The sequence below is a fragment of the Papio anubis genome, chromosome 12, assembly GCF_008728515.1.
Source record: "Papio anubis isolate 15944 chromosome 12, Panubis1.0, whole genome shotgun sequence".
Taxonomy (NCBI): Eukaryota; Metazoa; Chordata; class Mammalia; order Primates; family Cercopithecidae; genus Papio; species Papio anubis.
The window spans coordinates 79,371,251-79,389,695 of NC_044987.1; the positions used below are offsets into that span (position 1 = coordinate 79,371,251).

General features: G+C 41.8%; 1 protein-coding gene across 13 annotated transcripts in view; it reads left to right on the forward strand.

Annotated features, from left to right (window-relative positions):
• Positions 1 to 18,445, forward strand: part of NAV2 (neuron navigator 2) — a 768,631-nt gene that overhangs the window by 702,358 nt on the left and 47,828 nt on the right. For 12 of the 13 annotated variants that reach the window (XR_002517349.2, XM_021926842.2, XM_021926834.2 and 9 more), the window contains 4 exons: positions 683 to 871; positions 6,871 to 6,923; positions 13,180 to 13,203; positions 13,318 to 13,392. Coding sequence is in view for 12 of the 13 variants with exons in the window: in XM_021926842.2 (XP_021782534.2) it covers positions 683 to 871; positions 6,871 to 6,923; positions 13,180 to 13,203; positions 13,318 to 13,392 (341 nt within the window). In the remaining variant the exon portion in view is untranslated. Of the gene's footprint in view, positions 1 to 682; positions 872 to 1,423; positions 1,518 to 3,262; positions 3,268 to 6,870; positions 6,924 to 13,179; positions 13,204 to 13,317; positions 13,393 to 18,445 lie in introns of all 13 variants that reach the window. The other variant, XM_021926846.2, reaches the window with a different exon arrangement.

An 18,445-nucleotide genomic window follows, 5' to 3' on the forward strand; every position in this document is an offset into this window, starting at 1 on the left:
GAGGCAGCCTTTTCTGAATATAGTGAATAACAAATTCAGAGTCTTTAAGGATAGAGGTGGCTTGTAGTCAAGTGACGTTTAACTCTTCATTTCTGATTGACTAAATGAGTACCTCTGAAAATATTGCACATGACTCAAATGGACAGGATTTTCATAAGAAAGCTAGTTTTAGCTGAGACAAATGTACCTTCCTTGCATTAAAACTCTTTATACACCATTATTAAATGTCCCCCATCTGAGGCAATGGGACCTGTGTTCATACTGTTCTTTCCCAGCCATAACTCTTTGAGGCAAGAGATTCTTGTCATGCACAAATGCTTCCCATCTGATCAAAAGCCTGGTTGGGCTATTTTGGGCTTTTGGCTTTAGAGAAAATCATTCCAGATGAGCCTGAGGAGTAATTAGCTCATGCCTGGAAGGTGACACTGGCCTGTCTGAACGTGCCAAGTTGGAAAGCTGAGGCCCAGAGCCTTGCTTTGGAGCTGACCCGCCTTTCCACTCTTATTTTTAGCTCCCAGTGTGTAACTCAAATGCTGATGGGACTACCTTTTAGAAAACAGACGGGAGAAGAGTTGGCAGGAACACATATGGCTAACAATAAGCAGTCTTCTCTTTGTCCCCAACCAGGATTTGAACAGAGATATGAATGTCTAACCTTTTCATTCTATTCCTTTTATTCCAGCGAGTCCCACCACTGTCACCCAGATGAGCTTGTCCAACCCAACCATGCTGAGGACCCACAGCCTCTCCAATGCTGATGGGCAGTATGATCCATACACTGACAGCCGCTTCCGGAATAGCTCCATGTCCCTGGATGAGAAGAGCAGAACCATGAGCCGTTCGGGCTCATTCCGGGATGGGTTTGAAGAAGGTAAGGAAGGAAACTTACCATCTCCCAGGTTACTCACTGTAGTTAAGGGTCCTCTATGCTAAGTTCACTTCATTAACCTGAGCTCCCACCTGTAAGTGCTCCCACCTCTCCCACCTACTCTGGCGCTCAGGGATGGGGATCTCTGAAGAGTAAGGTCTGGCCTGACCCTTAATTAACCTTCCAGGCCTTTAAGGAAGAGGCTGCTTAAAAATCACTGGTGAACCATAGAGCTGACTGAGTTCCACTTTAGGCTTCTCCCTCCTGGACTTGGGCCACAGCTTCTTGGCATGCGCCTCTACCTTGAGGCTCAGCCACCGGCTCACCATCTTGGCAGAGAGAACTACTGCAGAGTTCATTTCGCTGTGTTGACACACCCATGTAGTTCTGGGGGCCGGGTGGCCATGCCTCTCTGCTCTGCTCCAGAATTTTTCATCCCTTTTCTCAAGCACTGGGTTTTTACATGTATTGTTTTCAGTTATGCCCTTTTCTTTCTTTGGTTGCTAACTGTGAATATTTGGGGTTGGATTTTTATGTTTGGTTCATTTTCATCAGAATCATGGGAGAAAAGTTCTGTGGACAACTTTGTCAGCCGTTTTCACAGCTCACTTCATTTCTCTCTTCCTTTATTCCATCATCCAAGGTATGAGTTAGGGGAGTAAGCAGTCAAAATTCTATGGAAGATATCACCCCCACCCCATGAAGATGGGGCTGATAGGACATTGGCAGCAATGCTCATCAACCGAGGATTAAGAATAGGAGTCAGACTAGCAGAGTTTAAATTCCAGCTCCACTGCTTTTTAGGGATATGATTTGGAGCAAGTTGCTTCACCTCTCTATGCCTCTGTTTTTTCATGGATAAAATAGGAGTGAGTAATAATAGTATTCAGCTCATGGAATTATGAGAATTAAATGAGATAATACATATAAATGTTAACACAATAATGTTATTACATGTCATGGCCTGTAATAACACAGCCATAAAGCTATAATAACATAGCTGTAAAAACACAGCTTCAGCATTGACTTCCTGGCAGCTCAAAGTCCCCTGCCAGAGAATGGGGAATCTTGGAGCAAATGGAGCCTAGTCTGAGGACTATACATCTAGTTGTCCCTTTGTTGCCATTGACAAAACAGAATGCAGAGGGTAAGTTAGAGGTGCTTCCCAGTCCCCGTATGAGTAGGGAAAAAGGGCCAGCATCCTCCTAGCATGAAAGAACAAACAAACCTGTAATTGTTTAGGAAGTTTCAAGTCAAAAGGGAGAGAAACACAAGGCACAGGATTCTGTTTTTGCCTAATGTTCTTTTTAACAGAAGTTTTAAAGAATGTAATTTACAGAGCAATTGCCCCCTGGTTTATTTTCTTGGTAACTTAATACTTTCCACCCTGATTTATGTATCATTTGCATACCATGACATTCAGTGAACAGGTACAAGTCTGTAAATCCATATATGGGAAGCTGCTAGGACGAAGGATTAAGGAGGGGAGAAGCCTGAGTCACTGAGGGGCATTTGTGAGATTTAAGTGCTACAAATTAATGCTATAACTGCTCAGAACAGTGATAGTAGAGACTATATTGTGATCCTAAGGTGAAGGAAGAGGCAGTTTGTCTCGAACTTCCTTCTAGTCAGTGTACCGGCCAAGCATCGCCTCGGAGCATTCCCCAACCTCCCCGGGAAGGATTTGCATATGGAGTTTGTCCCGCACTGTATTTCTCTTCTCTACCATGTGCGTTCCTGAGTGAACCACGTCCAATACTGAAACTTGTCCAAACAAGCACATTTCACCTCATAAAGGTCCAGGACCATTACAGTATCGTCATCAGATAGCTTTTATTTATTCCATCTGGAATCAAGCTGGTGGACAGCACAACTGTGGAATATCTGGAATGTCAAAATGACATTGATAAAAAGTGCTTGCCCACAAGCAGTGTCTGGACTTTTGTAAACCTAATGATTCATGGTGACATGGAACTGAAGCACAGAGGTAAAAGTCAAATTTTAGGGGAATGGGTAGGGTCTGCTGTCAATACACTGTGAATATGTAACATTATCATCTTTTGGAAGATAGGGCATCAGATTGATTTTATTTCTTCTAAGGATATTACATTCAAAAACAAAATGGGGCTTGTGTAATTAGGTTTTTAATTCCTTTCGATGAAATTCTTTTTCTTTTGAATTTATTAACTCCCAGTGTTGCAGGAGCAGTTGGAAGAAAATTGACATTTCATATTTGGACCAAACAGAACTTCTTGTAATAATCAGTTAGGTGTATTATACGCCATAAAGCAGAGTAGAAATTTAGGAAGAAGTAGTGTAAGTATTTACGTGAGGTTTTTGTGCAATTTAATTAGCACTTTCCACTTTGAAATTTTAGGAATTATAAATATGTAGATTAGGTACAGACATGGCCCAGATGCAGCCTTTCAAAGGTATTTCAGGTAAATTGCTTTCTATCAGATGCATTATGCGATCTTAAAGTCAACTTTAATAGCATACATTTAAGGGGATGCTTGAGGCATTTTTTAAAAGGATTCTAGAGAAAAAAAAAATCCCATGACTTCACCAATCATCACTATGATCTAATGCAATGAAAAACACAGAAACCCTCCTCTATCAGTTTATATGGAATCCCCAGGAGCAGAGAAGCTTATTAACCAAGAAAGCTTGTATTGCAGCTTACTTGTGTTTCTAGCCCCTGAATTGCAGAAGTGGTTCAAATCCTGGCACCTCTACTGTTAGCAATGTGACTCTGAGAAAGGACTTGACCTGCTCAGCCTGTTTCCTATTCACTGAAATGTGAAAAATAATTGTACATGCTTTGGAAAATTGAAGTGAAGATTAAGTGAGATAAATCTTGGAAAGCATTTAACAAATAACTTTGAAAGGGGAGTATTGTAAGTGCTCACTCAATGGTAGCTATTGTTATAATTGTCACATTATAGCCTTCTCTCCAAGGGCCATTATCATCCTCATTTTTTTTAATGGCCAAATTGAGGCAAAAGTGACTTGAAGACTTTATGCAGCCACAATGATGCCTTAAGCCTCTTGATTCCAGTCCCTCTTTCTTTCCACTCAATCCTACCTTGATATTTGACTCAGCTGGGTTTTTTTTAAAAAAAAAAAAAAAAAAAAGCCTGTGCGAGGCGAGCTCTGATCTTTCAGGGCAGTCCATTAGCCATCAGAACTGCATTTCATTCTTCTGACTCTTTCCACAGTACCCAATTGTGGAATGAGAAATAGATCATGATGCCTAGATCCACATTCTCTTTCTGCTCCTGACTAGCTATGTGTCTGGCCACATCACAACCATTCTGAGATTTAATGTACTCTGTTGTTGATTAAAGGTGGAAAAGTTCTGCCTAGTCTGGGATTGCTACCTGCAGATTCTCTGTGAGAGTCAGAGGCACTTGATTGCTTTATTGGCTGAAATATGCCTAGTTGTTTCATTCTATCTAGTGTTTTCACTCATACTAAAGCATCTTTCTTCTCAAACATTCCTAGCTTGTGCCCACGTGTAGATTGCATGAAGGGACTAGGACACCATTCTAAAAGACACCAAAAGGCTCTTTTGAAAAAAAAAAAAATGAATGGAAAAGAAAATCAGAAACCGTTAAAACAGATCACTTGAAGGCAGAGCGATCTCCTGACTTCTATCAGCAGATCCTGTTCTTGAATTGCTGTGTGACCTTAAGCAAGTCATTTAACCTCTCCGAGTTTCAGATTTCTCAATGGCAGAAATGGCCTAGATATTCTCTGTGGTTCCTTGTAGCTGAAAAAATGTGGAGGTATAGCTATAGGGAGGAAAACTACATAGGCTGCTTTAGCTGTTTAGTCTCTGTAACTCCCATAGACATTTTGTTGTCCAAAAATAACCACATTACATAACCCAGGCTCTGACTTGGCTCAAGTTCCTTGAGGGAGGCCCAACTGCAATGGTACAGGTAAGCCACATTCAGTTTTGGGTTGACTCTGAAAATCAAGGAATCTGTCTCTTTGGAACGCAGTCTTGCTGTTGCTAATTACAAAGTGAGAGGAGTTAATTATTGAGAAAAATAAGTACCTCTACCTTAAGCCTGCCAGATGTGATCTTCTCTGCCTGTGGCCCCATGCTTGCACTGAGTTGTTGCTAAAACTGTGTCAGTAAGTTTATATGTGTGAGATGTAGAAATAGAAAAGAAAAAACTTCCATTTTCCAGCAGCCAGAGGCCATATAGCAGCCCTGTGCTGGTCTCTGGCAGGCCAATCATGCAAGTGTGCATAGCTATGTGTTACCCACATCTCTTCACCCAACTTGACCTCCAACATAATTCCTCCACTACTGTCTGTGTCATAAGCTGAATTAACTTACCTCGGTGGAACATTAGGCCACTAAGTTGGAACATTAAGGCCTATGTTAATGTGTGGACATATTAACACTGAAAGCCATTATTGGCCATTAACACCTTAACCTGATTTTTTATGGGCATGAGTCAGGTTAGTCATGGATGAAGAAAGCATGGAGGAAAAGATCTAGAATGCAGGGCATTGCTAAGGAGGGTGGATGTATGTGATGATAGAGGGACAGCTTAGAGCATTAGGGAGCTGCTAAGAGAGAAGAGAGCTGAAATAGCAAGCCAAGAGTTACGTGGGCTCAGAGGGAGGAGGAAGCCCACCCAGGTGGCAGTCAGGGGAATGAGGAAAGGTCCCATAGAGAAGATGTCATTTGAGCAGATCTGTTTGGGATAGACAGTATTTAGATGCAGCCTAAATGAAGAGAACTGCATGGGCAGAGACACTGAGGCAGGAAAGTACTGTCTAGGGCAAGCTTGGGAGAGCAGTGCAGGATTCATAGTGTGACAAGAACATATAAGGGAAGAAGGAGAGGTCAGGGAAGATTTACTGGAAAGATGACAGAGAGGAGCCTGAGTGTTAGGCTGAGCTACTTATCAGCTATCTTGTTGGCATGTAGCTTCTGCTGACTGCTAATCCAAGGTGAGTTCACTTTGTGGGTGGTAGATGAATGCCATTTAGTAGACGTGGAAGTTACCCCCGTGCCTCCCACTTTAGACTACAGGTCATAACTCGGTGTGGGAGTCGAGCCATTCCACCCACGGCCAGGAAAGCTGTGCCCAGTTAAAAGTCCTATGATGCCTTAGCATAGGAATATTTCTTTTCTTCAAACAAGTTGTTCAGAAGTTACCAAGAAAATAAAGAACCTGCTTCCCACAAAAGAAGGCAGTTAGAATACCCAAGTCCTAGAAAAGACTATGCTGTTAAATTAGAACAAATAATAAGATGCCTCCACTGGCTGGGGGCAGGAGGGGTGCTAAGGACATACAAGTTGGTTCTAGTCAAAAGTACCAGTTTGAAACAGAAAAGAAGACACTACTTGCTTGTCACTTTGTAGACATGGTAGAAATCAAATAAAGAATCTATATTTCAATGAATATGTTTTCTAAACAAATATTCTGCTATATGGTCATCTAGAATGAACTTACCGTGGCCAACAGCCTCTTAGGTTCAAAATAATCAGCTCATTTTTTTTGCATATACAACTGACAGATGCCAACAGGGTAAAAAAAAAAGTATATGGAACACAGTCTTAACCCTAAAGGAATACATTAGAAAAAAGAGTGAAGCAAAATATGCTAGAAAGGTAACAGATTGCCTCCGGGCAATGCAATTGTGAGTCACTGCAGGTTGTGACAGTGAATATGCTTCTTAACACTTCTCTGTACTTGAAAATTTTTGTTCAGTAATCATATATTATTTTGACAGTTAAGAGAAAAAGTATTCAGAAGGTTGAAGGAAAAAAATGCGGTAATAGAAAAGTGACATCCTTAGCAAACTCGTACTTATTTGTCACTGACCTATCACCAAACCAGGAAAGGTTGGGTCCAGATGAGATTAAGTCATTCCAAGCCTGGAGTGTCCTGTATTGCTGATTTTTTCCTCCTCTGTCCCCTTTTTGGTACCATAACAGCCATCTATCAATTCACCCTTTTTTTTTCTTTTAATAGTTCATGGATCCTCACTCTCCTTGGTTTCCAGTACGTCGTCAATTTATTCTACAGTGAGTATAAATCAATGCTGTGTGGCTGTGATCATGAGATCATGAGGCTGGGGTTCCTTTATCAAATGTGTCAAGAATAAAATATATGCATCTATCCTACGGAAAGCATTTCCATTATAAGAGGATCAATTAATTAGGGAACAAGATTTAAAATTCACAGACAGCTATGAATTATATTATACCAACCCCAATATCCAGAACTGGCTGCCTTGTTAAAGTGGCATTGTGCTCTAGGTGATAACTATTTAGAATGTGTGAGAAGCCTTGGCCACCTGCTGAGGGACTTGGAAAACAAAGGCCTTGAGCAATTTATTAACACTTTGTCTGCCTCAGTTTCTTTCTTTCTTTCTTTCTTTCTTTTTTTTTTTTTTTTTGAGACAGAGTCTTTGCCCAGGCTGGAGTGCAGTGGTGTGATCTTGGCTCACAGCAACCTCCACCTCCTGGGTTCAAGTGATTCTCCTGCCTCAGCTTCCTGAGTAGCTGGGACTACAGGCACATGTCACTATGCCCAGCTAATTTTTGTATTTTTAGTAGAGATAGTTTCAACATATTGGCCAGGCTGGTCTCAACCTCCTGACCTTGTGATCTACCCACCCTGGCCTCCCAAAGTGCCGGGATTATAGGAGTGAGCCATTGTGCCTGACCAGCCTCAGTTTCTTTATCTATAAAGTAGAAATAATAGCAGTCCCTACCTTATAGAGGTGTAATGAGGATTAAATGTTATGAAGATTACATTTCACTACAATATAAACTTTCTAGACAAGGACATTTTTGTTTAGAATAGTACCTAGCACATAGTAGGTATTTTTAAAGTAGGTTTGAAAGAAATGGGAAAATGAATCTAAAACAATGAATATTGTACACACAGCTCAGAGCAAGCACTCCTAAATGCTAGATGTCATCTATGAGAGAGGTTTACTGAATGAAAGCCAAATATAATCAAATACATTTGGATCTTCAGTACTACTGGATTTATTCAGTAGTACTTACTTTTTATAGCTGTACACTATTTATTTTATTTTATTTTAGACAGACTCTCGCTCTGTCACCCAGGCTGGAGTACAGTGGCACAATCTTGGCTCACTGCAACCTCTGCCTCCTAGGTTCAAACAATTCTCCTGCCTCAGCCTCCTGAGTAGCTGGAATTACAGGCATGCACCACCACACCTGGCTAATTTTTTTTACATTTTTTGTAGAGACAGGATTTCACCATATCAGCCAGGCTGGTCTCAAACTTCTGACCTCAAGTGATCCACCCATCTCAGCCTCCCAGAGTGTTAGGATTACAGGCGTGAGCCACCACACATGGCCAGAGCTGTATGCTATTTACTTTAAAAATAGTAACTTGGGAATGTCTACAGGAAAAAAAAAAAAAAGTCTCTTTGTTAGTTGTGAATTGGAAATTCTTTAGCCCTTAATCCCATGGAAACAAATGTTTTAATAATTTAGATTTTGATAATGCCCAGTTTCTGGTCTATATAGCAGGATACACTGTGTATAGCTCCTGGAAAATAAGAGGCCACCCCAGAATCAAGTTAAAGATACCAGGGCCTAACTGTTCTTTCTTAGGCCTGTAGTGAGCAAATGAACTTCAGTGATTGCTGATATGGTCTGTTTTGGAGGACCTAGAAACTCTTGCTTCTACTCTTCCTAACTACCTCACCCCTCCAACTCTAAAATTCCTCTTTCCTCAGCTAGTCATCTTGTTTGAAATTTCATCACCAAGTCCTAGCTTTCCTTTTAAAGGCTTTATACAGAAAAACCTTGGAGAGAGGTTTTTTAAGCCATGATCTACTAAGAAAGCATAGAGATCGTCTTTCAGCTGTCATCCAGTAGATAAACTATGTCCTTTCTTCTAGAATGAAACTGTGGGATATGGGTACCAAGGTTGGTACTTTTAAACCTAAATTCATTTCTTCAACAGTATTTTCTGGCACCATAGATATGCCTGGCTCTAGACTAACACCTAGGATATAATTTAGGAGAGAAAGGAGCCTGCTACTGAAGGAGGAAGCCGTACGCACCAGAGGGACACGGGACTCTAGCTTCACAGGACTGGTGCAGAGAAGCTGTAGTGGATAGTTCAGTGCCCAGCCCCGTGTTTCCCCTGTGGCATTCCCAGGGGTTCTTGCCAACACAGAGGGGAGTGGGCCTTTCAGAAAAGTAAAACCTGGGAGACTGGCCAGCATTAACCAGCCTTGGAGGGAAAGAGCATAAGCTTCTCAACCTGTGTGTCTTCAGATCTAGGAAACTGTCACATGCAGTTCCTGGGGGCAGCCCCTTCATGCCAACCACTAGAATTCCTTCCAGTAAAAAACTCTCTTTCAGTAGCTATTGTTCTGGGTATGGGGACATGAAGATAGTGTTTTCATGAAATTTGAAATTGTCTTTTCTGAGCTGATATAAATTCAACAAATTAGCAAAGACCTAATAATAATACTTTTTAATTCCATTTTTTATCTGGATAACAAGAGCCCTGAGGTGTAATCATAGAGTTCGTCTCACCATGTGACTTTGGACAAATCACCTAGTTATTCAGAGTGTCTCCCCAGTTTTGCCCTTGGCATCAGGAAACTGAGCAAGGTGATCTTCTGAGGCCCCTACAATCTCTGACATTCCATGAGTCATGGAATCAAAGGCTTCCATTTACTGTCCTCACATATGCCTTCTCTGAGAATATAGGTTACTTTTGCAGACTTAAAAAAAAAAATAACCTATCAGTTGAATGTTTTTATGCTGGTGCAGCCTACTAATTTCAAGAAAAACTGCAAGTCTGGCGAGACTGCTACCACCCAGCACTGAGGTGTGGTCCCTTATCTATTATTACCTTCTTGGTGATAATGAAATTCTGAAATACATGCTCCAGGCACCTTTGTAAATGTTAAGGCGAATAAAATTCTTGTTTGTTGTCTGAAAAGAGATCTTTGAAATGTTAAGTTGCCACAGACCCAGACCAAGGAACCTACTTAATAGCTGAGAGTTTTAAAGGCTCTTACTGGATGACAGTAGGTTCTTTCCTTGAAATCTCTGTAATGAATATTCAAGAATGCTCATTCTGCATGAAATTTGCCTGCAATTTTAATTATCAGTGAAAGAAAAGATTACAGAGTGCTAAATAATTGCCATGGAAAAGTTATGGCTAGCTCTTAGTGTAGAGAAAATCTCAAAGGCCACCTCTGGCCTTAGACTTGCTTTCTTGTTTGGTAGGGAATACTTGAGTTCCCAGGAGAGCTGCTGGATGGATGGAGGCTAGCAGCTTCACATAGTGTTACCAGATCTGCAGAACTGCAGCAACGGGGACAAGATACAAAGCACATGCTTTCTCTAGGCTGCTGTTGATAATGGGGGCCCAACCCCAGAGACAGGTGGGCACAGTGACAGACAGTGGCAGAGGCATGGGGAAGGGCTATTAGGGCCTGTCTATGGAAGTGTTTCAAAGTAGGACTGGTCCTATGTGGATGGTTAAGCCTGCTAACAGGCCTCCATCAGCCTTCCAAATGTTAGATAGTGGTGACATTCTCACCATTAACTTGTACCCTTTGGATTGAACTTGGGGCTTCTTTCTGGAAAGCCCCCATGAGAATGTAGCTATAGTAAAAGTGCAGGAGAATATGCATAGGCTCTGGAGCCAGACTACTTTAGATCCAGTCTCAACTCTGCCACTTACCAGCTGTGACCCTGGGCAAATTACTGAACCTTCCTGTGCCTCAGTTTCCTCATACACAAAACAGAAAGCAATAGTATTAGTACCTCCTCAAAGAGTTGTTATAAGGATTAGATGAATAATGAATGTAAAGTGCTTGGAACAGTCTCTGGCACATGATAAGCATTCAATAAATGCTAGCTGTTATTACCAGAATGCAGGCAACACAAGGTCAGGGACTTGGTCGTGTTCACAGCTTTATCTTAGGTTCTTAAAAACAGTGCCTGGCACACAGTAGGAAATCAGTAAATATTTGATAGGTGTGATAGTGAGGATGGATGGACAGACAGACAAAGATGAATGAATATTACCTGGGAGGGAAGAGTGAGCTCTGAGGACATCTTCCAACCTTCTCCTGAAAGCATTTCTTAGATAAGGAGGTTGCTCAGTGTGACTTTATACAAGACACTTAACCTCTCTGAACCTCAGAAGGAATACAAACAAACCTACCTAATGGAGTTTCTGCAAGGATTAAATGACTTGGCTCCATGTATTTAAAAATTGGTTGCTGCTATTAGGAGCCAACCTAGAGGAGGGGGCTTGTGGGCAGGATGAGGAGGGAGGACAATGGGGAGCACAGGGTGAAGGGAGATCAGACAGGAAGCAGCTGCCCACCTATTCCAGCTGATGGATGTGCTCTGTGAGTTCTAATGAATCATACCCACATTGTATTGTGAACTAATGGAGACGTTGACATCAGGGTCAGATGCTGATTTTTTAAAAATAATGGGCTTATCCCTAGTAAAATTGGATTAGGACACTTAGGGAGGACCCCAAAGACAGAATAGAGTTCTTACTGATGTTCACTTACCTACCTGGTTCCCAAGTCACTCTTCCCTCCCTGGGGAAATTGGAGCAATGGGTAGAGAGAAGATCGAACACTCAACATTTCCAAGAAGGAGGAGGGATCCTCTTTATGAGCCCCTGTGGGAACTAGAGGAGAGGGAAAGAAAGGTTCCTCCTGCAGTGGGTTCCCCAATTCATGTGGGCTCCCACTATGGGAGGAGAGAGGGTCTTATAGTTTCTGGCTAGCAGGTACCTGTGTCACCACAGACACAGAGCCAGCATGGAAGGGACAAAGAGGGAAGCCAGTAAGAGGGGCAACAGAGTTCACCCTTACTCCACAGGGGTCACAGGTAATTGGGGTCCTTGAAATGGGACAGCATGAGGATGAAGGCCACATTTATCCCCACAACCTGTGGAGTTACTGGGCTGGCTAATAGGGGCTCCCAAACCCCCCTCACTTTGAGGTCTTTCTACCCTGGTGCTCCCACTGCAGTGTCCTAGGGAAGTGAGAGGAGGGCAAAAAATGGGGCAGAATTAACCCAGGAGCAGTCTTCTTTGCTCCCTAGAGTAAACTAAGGCTCAAGCTGGGAATACCATGGCAAAAACTCCAGGCGAATGACTAATGTGGGAGACTGACTCAGTTTCCTAGTTGAAAGAAGACAGCCTTTTGAAGTTGGTTTCCATTTTAACAGCATGCTGTGGTCAGGCAGGTTGCTTTCTGTCTGGCTTGAACACATTTATCAATGGGCTCAGACTGGGTGGTGAACTCCTGGGCAGCAAGCCTTGCCTCAGAAGCACCTTAGTACCTTTTGATACCTCAGGCTCTGCCTTCTGAGCTTCAGTCTTCACCTGATCACAGCTGTGCATCAGACAGGGCTATACAGACAGGGCTGATGGGGATGGCGGATGGAGCACCTCTGCCTCTACTCTGATCCTCTATCTGAAGTTGCCAGAGTTGCCAGAGAAAATACAAAGCACTCAATATGAAATTTAGATTAACAACTAAATTTTTTTAGTATAAATATGTCCCTAATATTGCATGGGACATATTAGACCCTTTATTTTATTTTCTATTTTATTTTGTTTTATTTTTTGAGACGGGAGCCTCTGTTGCCCAGGCCAGAGTGCAGCAGTGAGATCTCGGCTCACTGCAATCTCCACCTCCTAGGTTCAAGCCATTCTCCTGCCTCAGCCTCCCAAGCAGCTGGGATTACGGGTGCATGCCATCACACCCGGCTAATTTTTTGTGTGTGTTTTTAGTAGAGGTGGGTTTCACCATGTTGGCCAGGCTGGTCTTCAACTCCTGACCTCAAGTGATCCACCAACTTCAGCCTCCCAAAGTACTGGGATGTCAGGTATGAGCTACTGTGCCCAGCCCTAGACTTTTTTTTTTTTTAAGCTATTCAAATTTAACAAGGCCTCCTGTATTTTTATTTACTACATCTGACTCATGGCCTTCTCCTCACATATCTTCTCCTGAGCACCTTACCTATCCCCATCCCCTGGGGAGCAGGGTGGCTCCTCACCACCAAAATGTGGCGTGGTGTTCTCATTCTTCCTAATTTTTAAAAATCATAAGCTGTTTGTATTTGGCCTTTCTGATGGGTCCATTTAATTGAACCAGTTTTTCCAGAGAAATACACCAGAAAAGAGACGAATAAATCTTCCAGACGGCTGCAACTATCTGAATATGGTGTTCCCGATGGGCTGGACATCACTATTCTTTGTTCCTTAACTGGTCTAATTTCCTTTATGTTTTCTTTGCAGCCAGAAGAAAAATGCCAGTCAGAGGTAAGGAACAGCTTTCTGGTTGGACTTTCTCTTTAACTATTGTCAATCATTTGACCCTGCTCACCTTGGAAATGGACTCCCAAAGCATGTAACCCTCTCCCATGCCATCTTCAGATTCGCAAACTGCGGCGGGAACTGGATGCCTCCCAGGAGAAAGTTTCAGCTTTGACCACCCAGCTGACAGCAAATGGAAGTACAGACATAGGGCAGTAGTATCGGGACAGGAAGCACCATCCTTGCCTTCTGAACAGCCTCAAGTCCTCCTGTGCTGAACAAATAGAAGTAGCACATTATAAAGAAAAAGACACAGGCTTTAGCATCATGGGTGTGAATGTCAGTTTGGACACTTACTGGCTCTGTGACTTTGGGTAAGTTCTTGAATCTCAGCCTGCATGTCCTCATCTATGTAACAAGGTTGATAGTATTTACCTCTCAGTATTGGCCCATGGTCAATGCTTGCAATATACGAAGTGCTTATTAAAATGTTAATTTCTCTTCCTCTTTCTGAAAATTTTGATTTTAAGGGTGGGAAAAAAAGCAAAAAGGAAAGAAGCGGGAAGAAAAGAAATGCAGGGCTTCCCAATATGTAGGTAGCTGCTCTGTCATTGTAATACACACAATTATGTGTTTAGGAGATGCTGCCAACCAGCATTCAACTCAACAACTGTTTGAGTGCCAGCTATGCCCCGGGCACCATGGGTTCAACAGCAGAGCAAGCACAGTGACTGACATCTTAACATTCAGTCTCTGGGACAGCAGAGAAACAAAACAAACAATTTTGCTATAACATGATAACTGTTAAGATAAAGGGAGGAGGTGGTAGTGGGAATATCTAGGGGGAGCACCTAGCTCACTCTTGGTGAGGGATGAAAAAGGGGACAGCTCATCAGATATTGAAAATAAGAAAAAAAAATTTTTTTAAAGGGGACAGGAAGGACTTCCTGGAGGACGTGACATCTAATGGATGCTATGTAGGGGAGAATGCATACGGATGACAGCATTCTAACCAAAGAGAATAATTTGCAGAAAGGTTAAGGAGAAAGATCTTAGTGTATTTCAAACTCTCAGTAGGTTGGTGTAATTAGTGTCTGTGACTTGGATGTGGAGGAGAGGTAAGGGTGGAGAGGGGACACAAGTAGGGAGGAAGAAGGCATCAAAGAAAGCCAAGGGTCAGATCACAGGGTCTGAGCTGTTGGGGTGAGCATCCGGGCTTCCTCCTGAAGTTAGTAGAGACCTCTCAGTGAGTTTTAAGTAAGCAGTGGGTGGGCTGGTTTGCACTTTAGACAGAGGATCAGAGTAGAGGTAGAGGTGCTCCATCCACCATCCCCATCAGCCCTGTCTGTATAGGAGCTCTGATGCACAGCTGTGATCAGGTGAAGACTGAAGCTCAGAAGGCAGAGCCTGAGGTATCAAAAGGTACTAAGGTGCTTCTGAGGCAAGGCTTGCTGCCCAGGAGTTCACCACCCAGTCTGAGCCCATTGATAAATGTGTTCAAGCCAGACAGAAAGCAACCTGCCTGACCACAGCATGCCGTCAAAATGGAAACCAACTTCAAAAGGCTGTCTTCCTTCAACTAGGAAACTAAGTCAGTCTCCCACATTAGTCATTTGCCTGGAGTTTTTGCCATGGTATTCCCAGCTTGAGCCTTAGTTTACTCAGGGGAACCATTTCTCTTTAAGGGTGGCATGTGGCATACCTAGTACAGTACTTGACCTTAGTTATCAGCTCAGTAACTGGTAGCTGCCCCCATTAATATGTAGTCTCCCAAGTTCTCTTTCTTTTCTGGAAATCTTTGATTTTTTAAAGAAAAAACCCTAACATGCGAGACCGCAATGTGTTTCGTAACCTTTTATTTTCTTTACCTCTTCTACCACCGGTAATGCTATCAAAAGAACTTTAAAAACTGACGTGAGAACTTAATTCTGAGGCATAGGTCCTATTCAGAAAAACAGTATTCTATAGGTAGGTTCTATTCCACGGACAGATTCTTCATCTGGATAACCAGGTGTGTAGATTTGGATCCAGAACAAACTCTAGATCCAGCAAGTCAGGGTCTTCTGGGTGTAATCCAAACGTGTGGTCTGACAGTGAACCCTGTCAATCCACAGTGATTCTGAGCTACTCTCCTAATTTAAGAGTTACAGATGCCAATTGTTGCCTTTACTAGTCAACAAATAGTAGTTAACTTACTTTCCAGTGAACTTGGGTTAATCGCTCCAGTGACCTCGTGCTGCCACAGGAGCCTCACCTTGGGCTGTTTGGAACTCTGCTTTCTGTTCTAGAAGAGTCAGAGTGAGATCCCTTATATTATTCCAGAAGAGTGTTTTGTTCCTCATAAAAGGCACTGAATCCAGTATTGTTTTAAAGTAAATATTTAGTCTTACCGCACACTGATGGAAGGGTGAACATGTTTTATTGTCTGCCATCTTTCTCGCAAACCAAGCTGTGTTTGTTTTTCTAGGACAAACTACTCAAAGCCACCTTCTCTGAGTGTTTTTATACCACTTGTGTTTGTTTTCCCTGGGAATGTGAGCATGGCACTTGATGAGTAGGCTGTTGTGTGTGGCTCTGAACCAGGCTTGGAACTGCCTCCACAGCTTGTATTTTCATAGTTGTGCTAATGACACAAAGGCAACCCTTTTGCTTAACAGAAAAATGGGATCCTCTGGATCTCTAGAGCAAATGTGTTTTCTTTTTAAGCTTGCAAAAACACCTTCTCAATAGCAGTCTTCATGGAGTCAGGTTTAAAAAATTTTTTTTTTTATTATACTTTAAGTTCTGGGATACATGTGCAGAATGTGCAGGTTTGTTACAATAGGTATACACGTGCCATGGTGGTTTGCTGCACCCATCAACCTGTCATCTATATTAGGTATTTCTCCTAATACTATCCCTCCCCTAAGTCCCTGCCCCAACCCCCTGACAGGCCCTGGTGTGTGATGTTCCCCTCCATGTATCCATGTGTTCTCATTGTTCAACTCCCACTTATGAGTGAGAACATCCAGTGTTTGGTTTTCTGTTCTTGTGTTAGTTTGCTGAGAATGATGGTTTCCAGCTTCATCCATGTCCCTGAAAAGGACATGAACTCATCCTTTTTTATGACTGTATAGTATTCCATGGTGTATATGTGCCACATTTCTGTATCCACTTTATCATTAATGGACATTTGGGTTGGTTCCAAGTTTTTACTATTGTGAACAGTGCCACAGTAAACATACATGTGCATGTGTCTTTAGTAAAATGATTTAAAATCCTTTGGGTATATACCCAGTAATGGGATCACTGGGTCAAATGGTATTTCTAGTTCTAGATACTTGAGGAATTGCCACACTGTCTTACATAATGGTTGAACTAATTTACACTCTCACCAACAGTATAAAACCGTTCCTATTTCTCCACATCCTCTCCAGCATCTGTTGTTTCCTGACTTTTTAATGACTGCCATTCTAACTGACATGAGATGGTATCTCATGTGGTTTTGATTTGCGTTTCTCCATATGTTTGTTGGCTGCGTGTCTTCTTTTGAGAAGTGTCTGTTCATATCCTTCGCCCACTTTTTGATGGGGTTGTTTGTTTTTTCTTGTAAATTTGTTTAAGTTCTTTGTAAATTGTTTAAGTTCTGGATATTAGCCCTTTGTCAGATGGATAGATTGCAAAAATTTTCTTCCATTTTGTAGGTTGCCTGTTCACTCTGATTATAGTTTCTTTTGCTGTGCAGAAGCTCTTTAATTAGATCCCTTTTGTCTATTTTGGCTTTTGTTGCCATTGCTTTTGATATTTTAGTCATGAAGTCTTTGCCCATGCCTATGTCCTGAATGATATTGGGTAGGTTTTCTTCTAAGGTTTTTATGGTTTTAGATTTTAGGTTTAATTCTTTAATCTATCTTGAGTTAATTTTTGTATGAGGTGTAAGGAAGGGATCCAGTTTCAGCTTTCTGCCTATGGCTAGCCAGTTTTCCCAACACCATTTGTTAAATAGGGAATCCTTTCCCAATTGCTTGTTTTTGTCAGGTTTTGTCAAAGATCAGATGGTTGTAGATGTGTGCATTATTTCTGAGGCCTCTGTTCTGTCCCATTGGTCTATATATCTGTTTTGGTACCAGTAGCATGCTGTTTTTGTTGCTGTAGCCTTGTAGTATAGTTTGAAATCAGTGTAATGCCTCCAGCTTTGTTCTTTTTGCTTAAGATTGTCTTGGCTATGCAGGCTCTTTTTTGGTTCCATATGAAATTTAAAGTAGTTTTTTTACAATTCTGTGAAGAAAGTTGTTGGTAGCTTGATGGGGATAACATTGAATCTATAAATTACTTTGGGCAGTATGGCCATTTTCATGATAGTGATTCTTCCTATCCATGAGCATGGAATGTTTTTCCATTTGTTTGTGTCCTCTTTTATTTCCTTGAGCAGTGATTTGTAGTTCTCCTTGAAGAGATCCTTCTCATCCATTGTAAGTTGTATTCCTAGGTATTTTATTCTCTTTGTAGCAATTGTGAATGGGAGTTCACTCATGATTTGGCTCTCTGTTTGTCTGTGTATAGGAATACTTGTGATTTTTGCACACTGATTTTGTATCGTGAGACTTTGCTAAAGTTGTTTATCAGGTTAAGGAGATTTTGGGCTGAGATGATCTGGTTTTCTAAATATACAATCATGTCATCTGCAAACAGAGACAATTTGACTTCCTCTTTTCCCAATTGAATACCCTTTATTTCCTTCTCTTGCCTGATTGCCTTGGCCAGAACTTCCAATACTGTGTTGAATAGGAGTGGTGAGAGAAGGCATCCTTGTCTTGTGCCAGTTTTCAAAGGGAGTGCTTCCATTTTTGCCCATTCAGTGTGATATTGGCTGTGGGTTTGTCATAAATAGCTCTTATTATTTTCAGATAAATTCCATCAATACCTTGTTTATTAAGAGTTTTTAGCATGAAGGGCTGTTGAATTTTGTCAAGGGCTTATTCTGCATCTATTGAGATAATTGTGTGGTTTTTGTCATTGGTTCTGTTTATGTGATGGATTACGTTTATCGATTTGCATATGTTGAACCAGCCTTGCATCCTAGGGATGAAGCCAACTTGATCTTGGTGGATAAGCTTTTTGATGTGCTGCTGGATTCGGTTTGCCAGTATGTTACTGAGGATTTTCACATTGATGTTCATCGAGGATATTGACCTGAAATTTTCCTTTTTTGTTTTGTCTCTCCAGATTTTGGTATCAGGATGATGCTGGCCTCATAAAATGAGTTAGA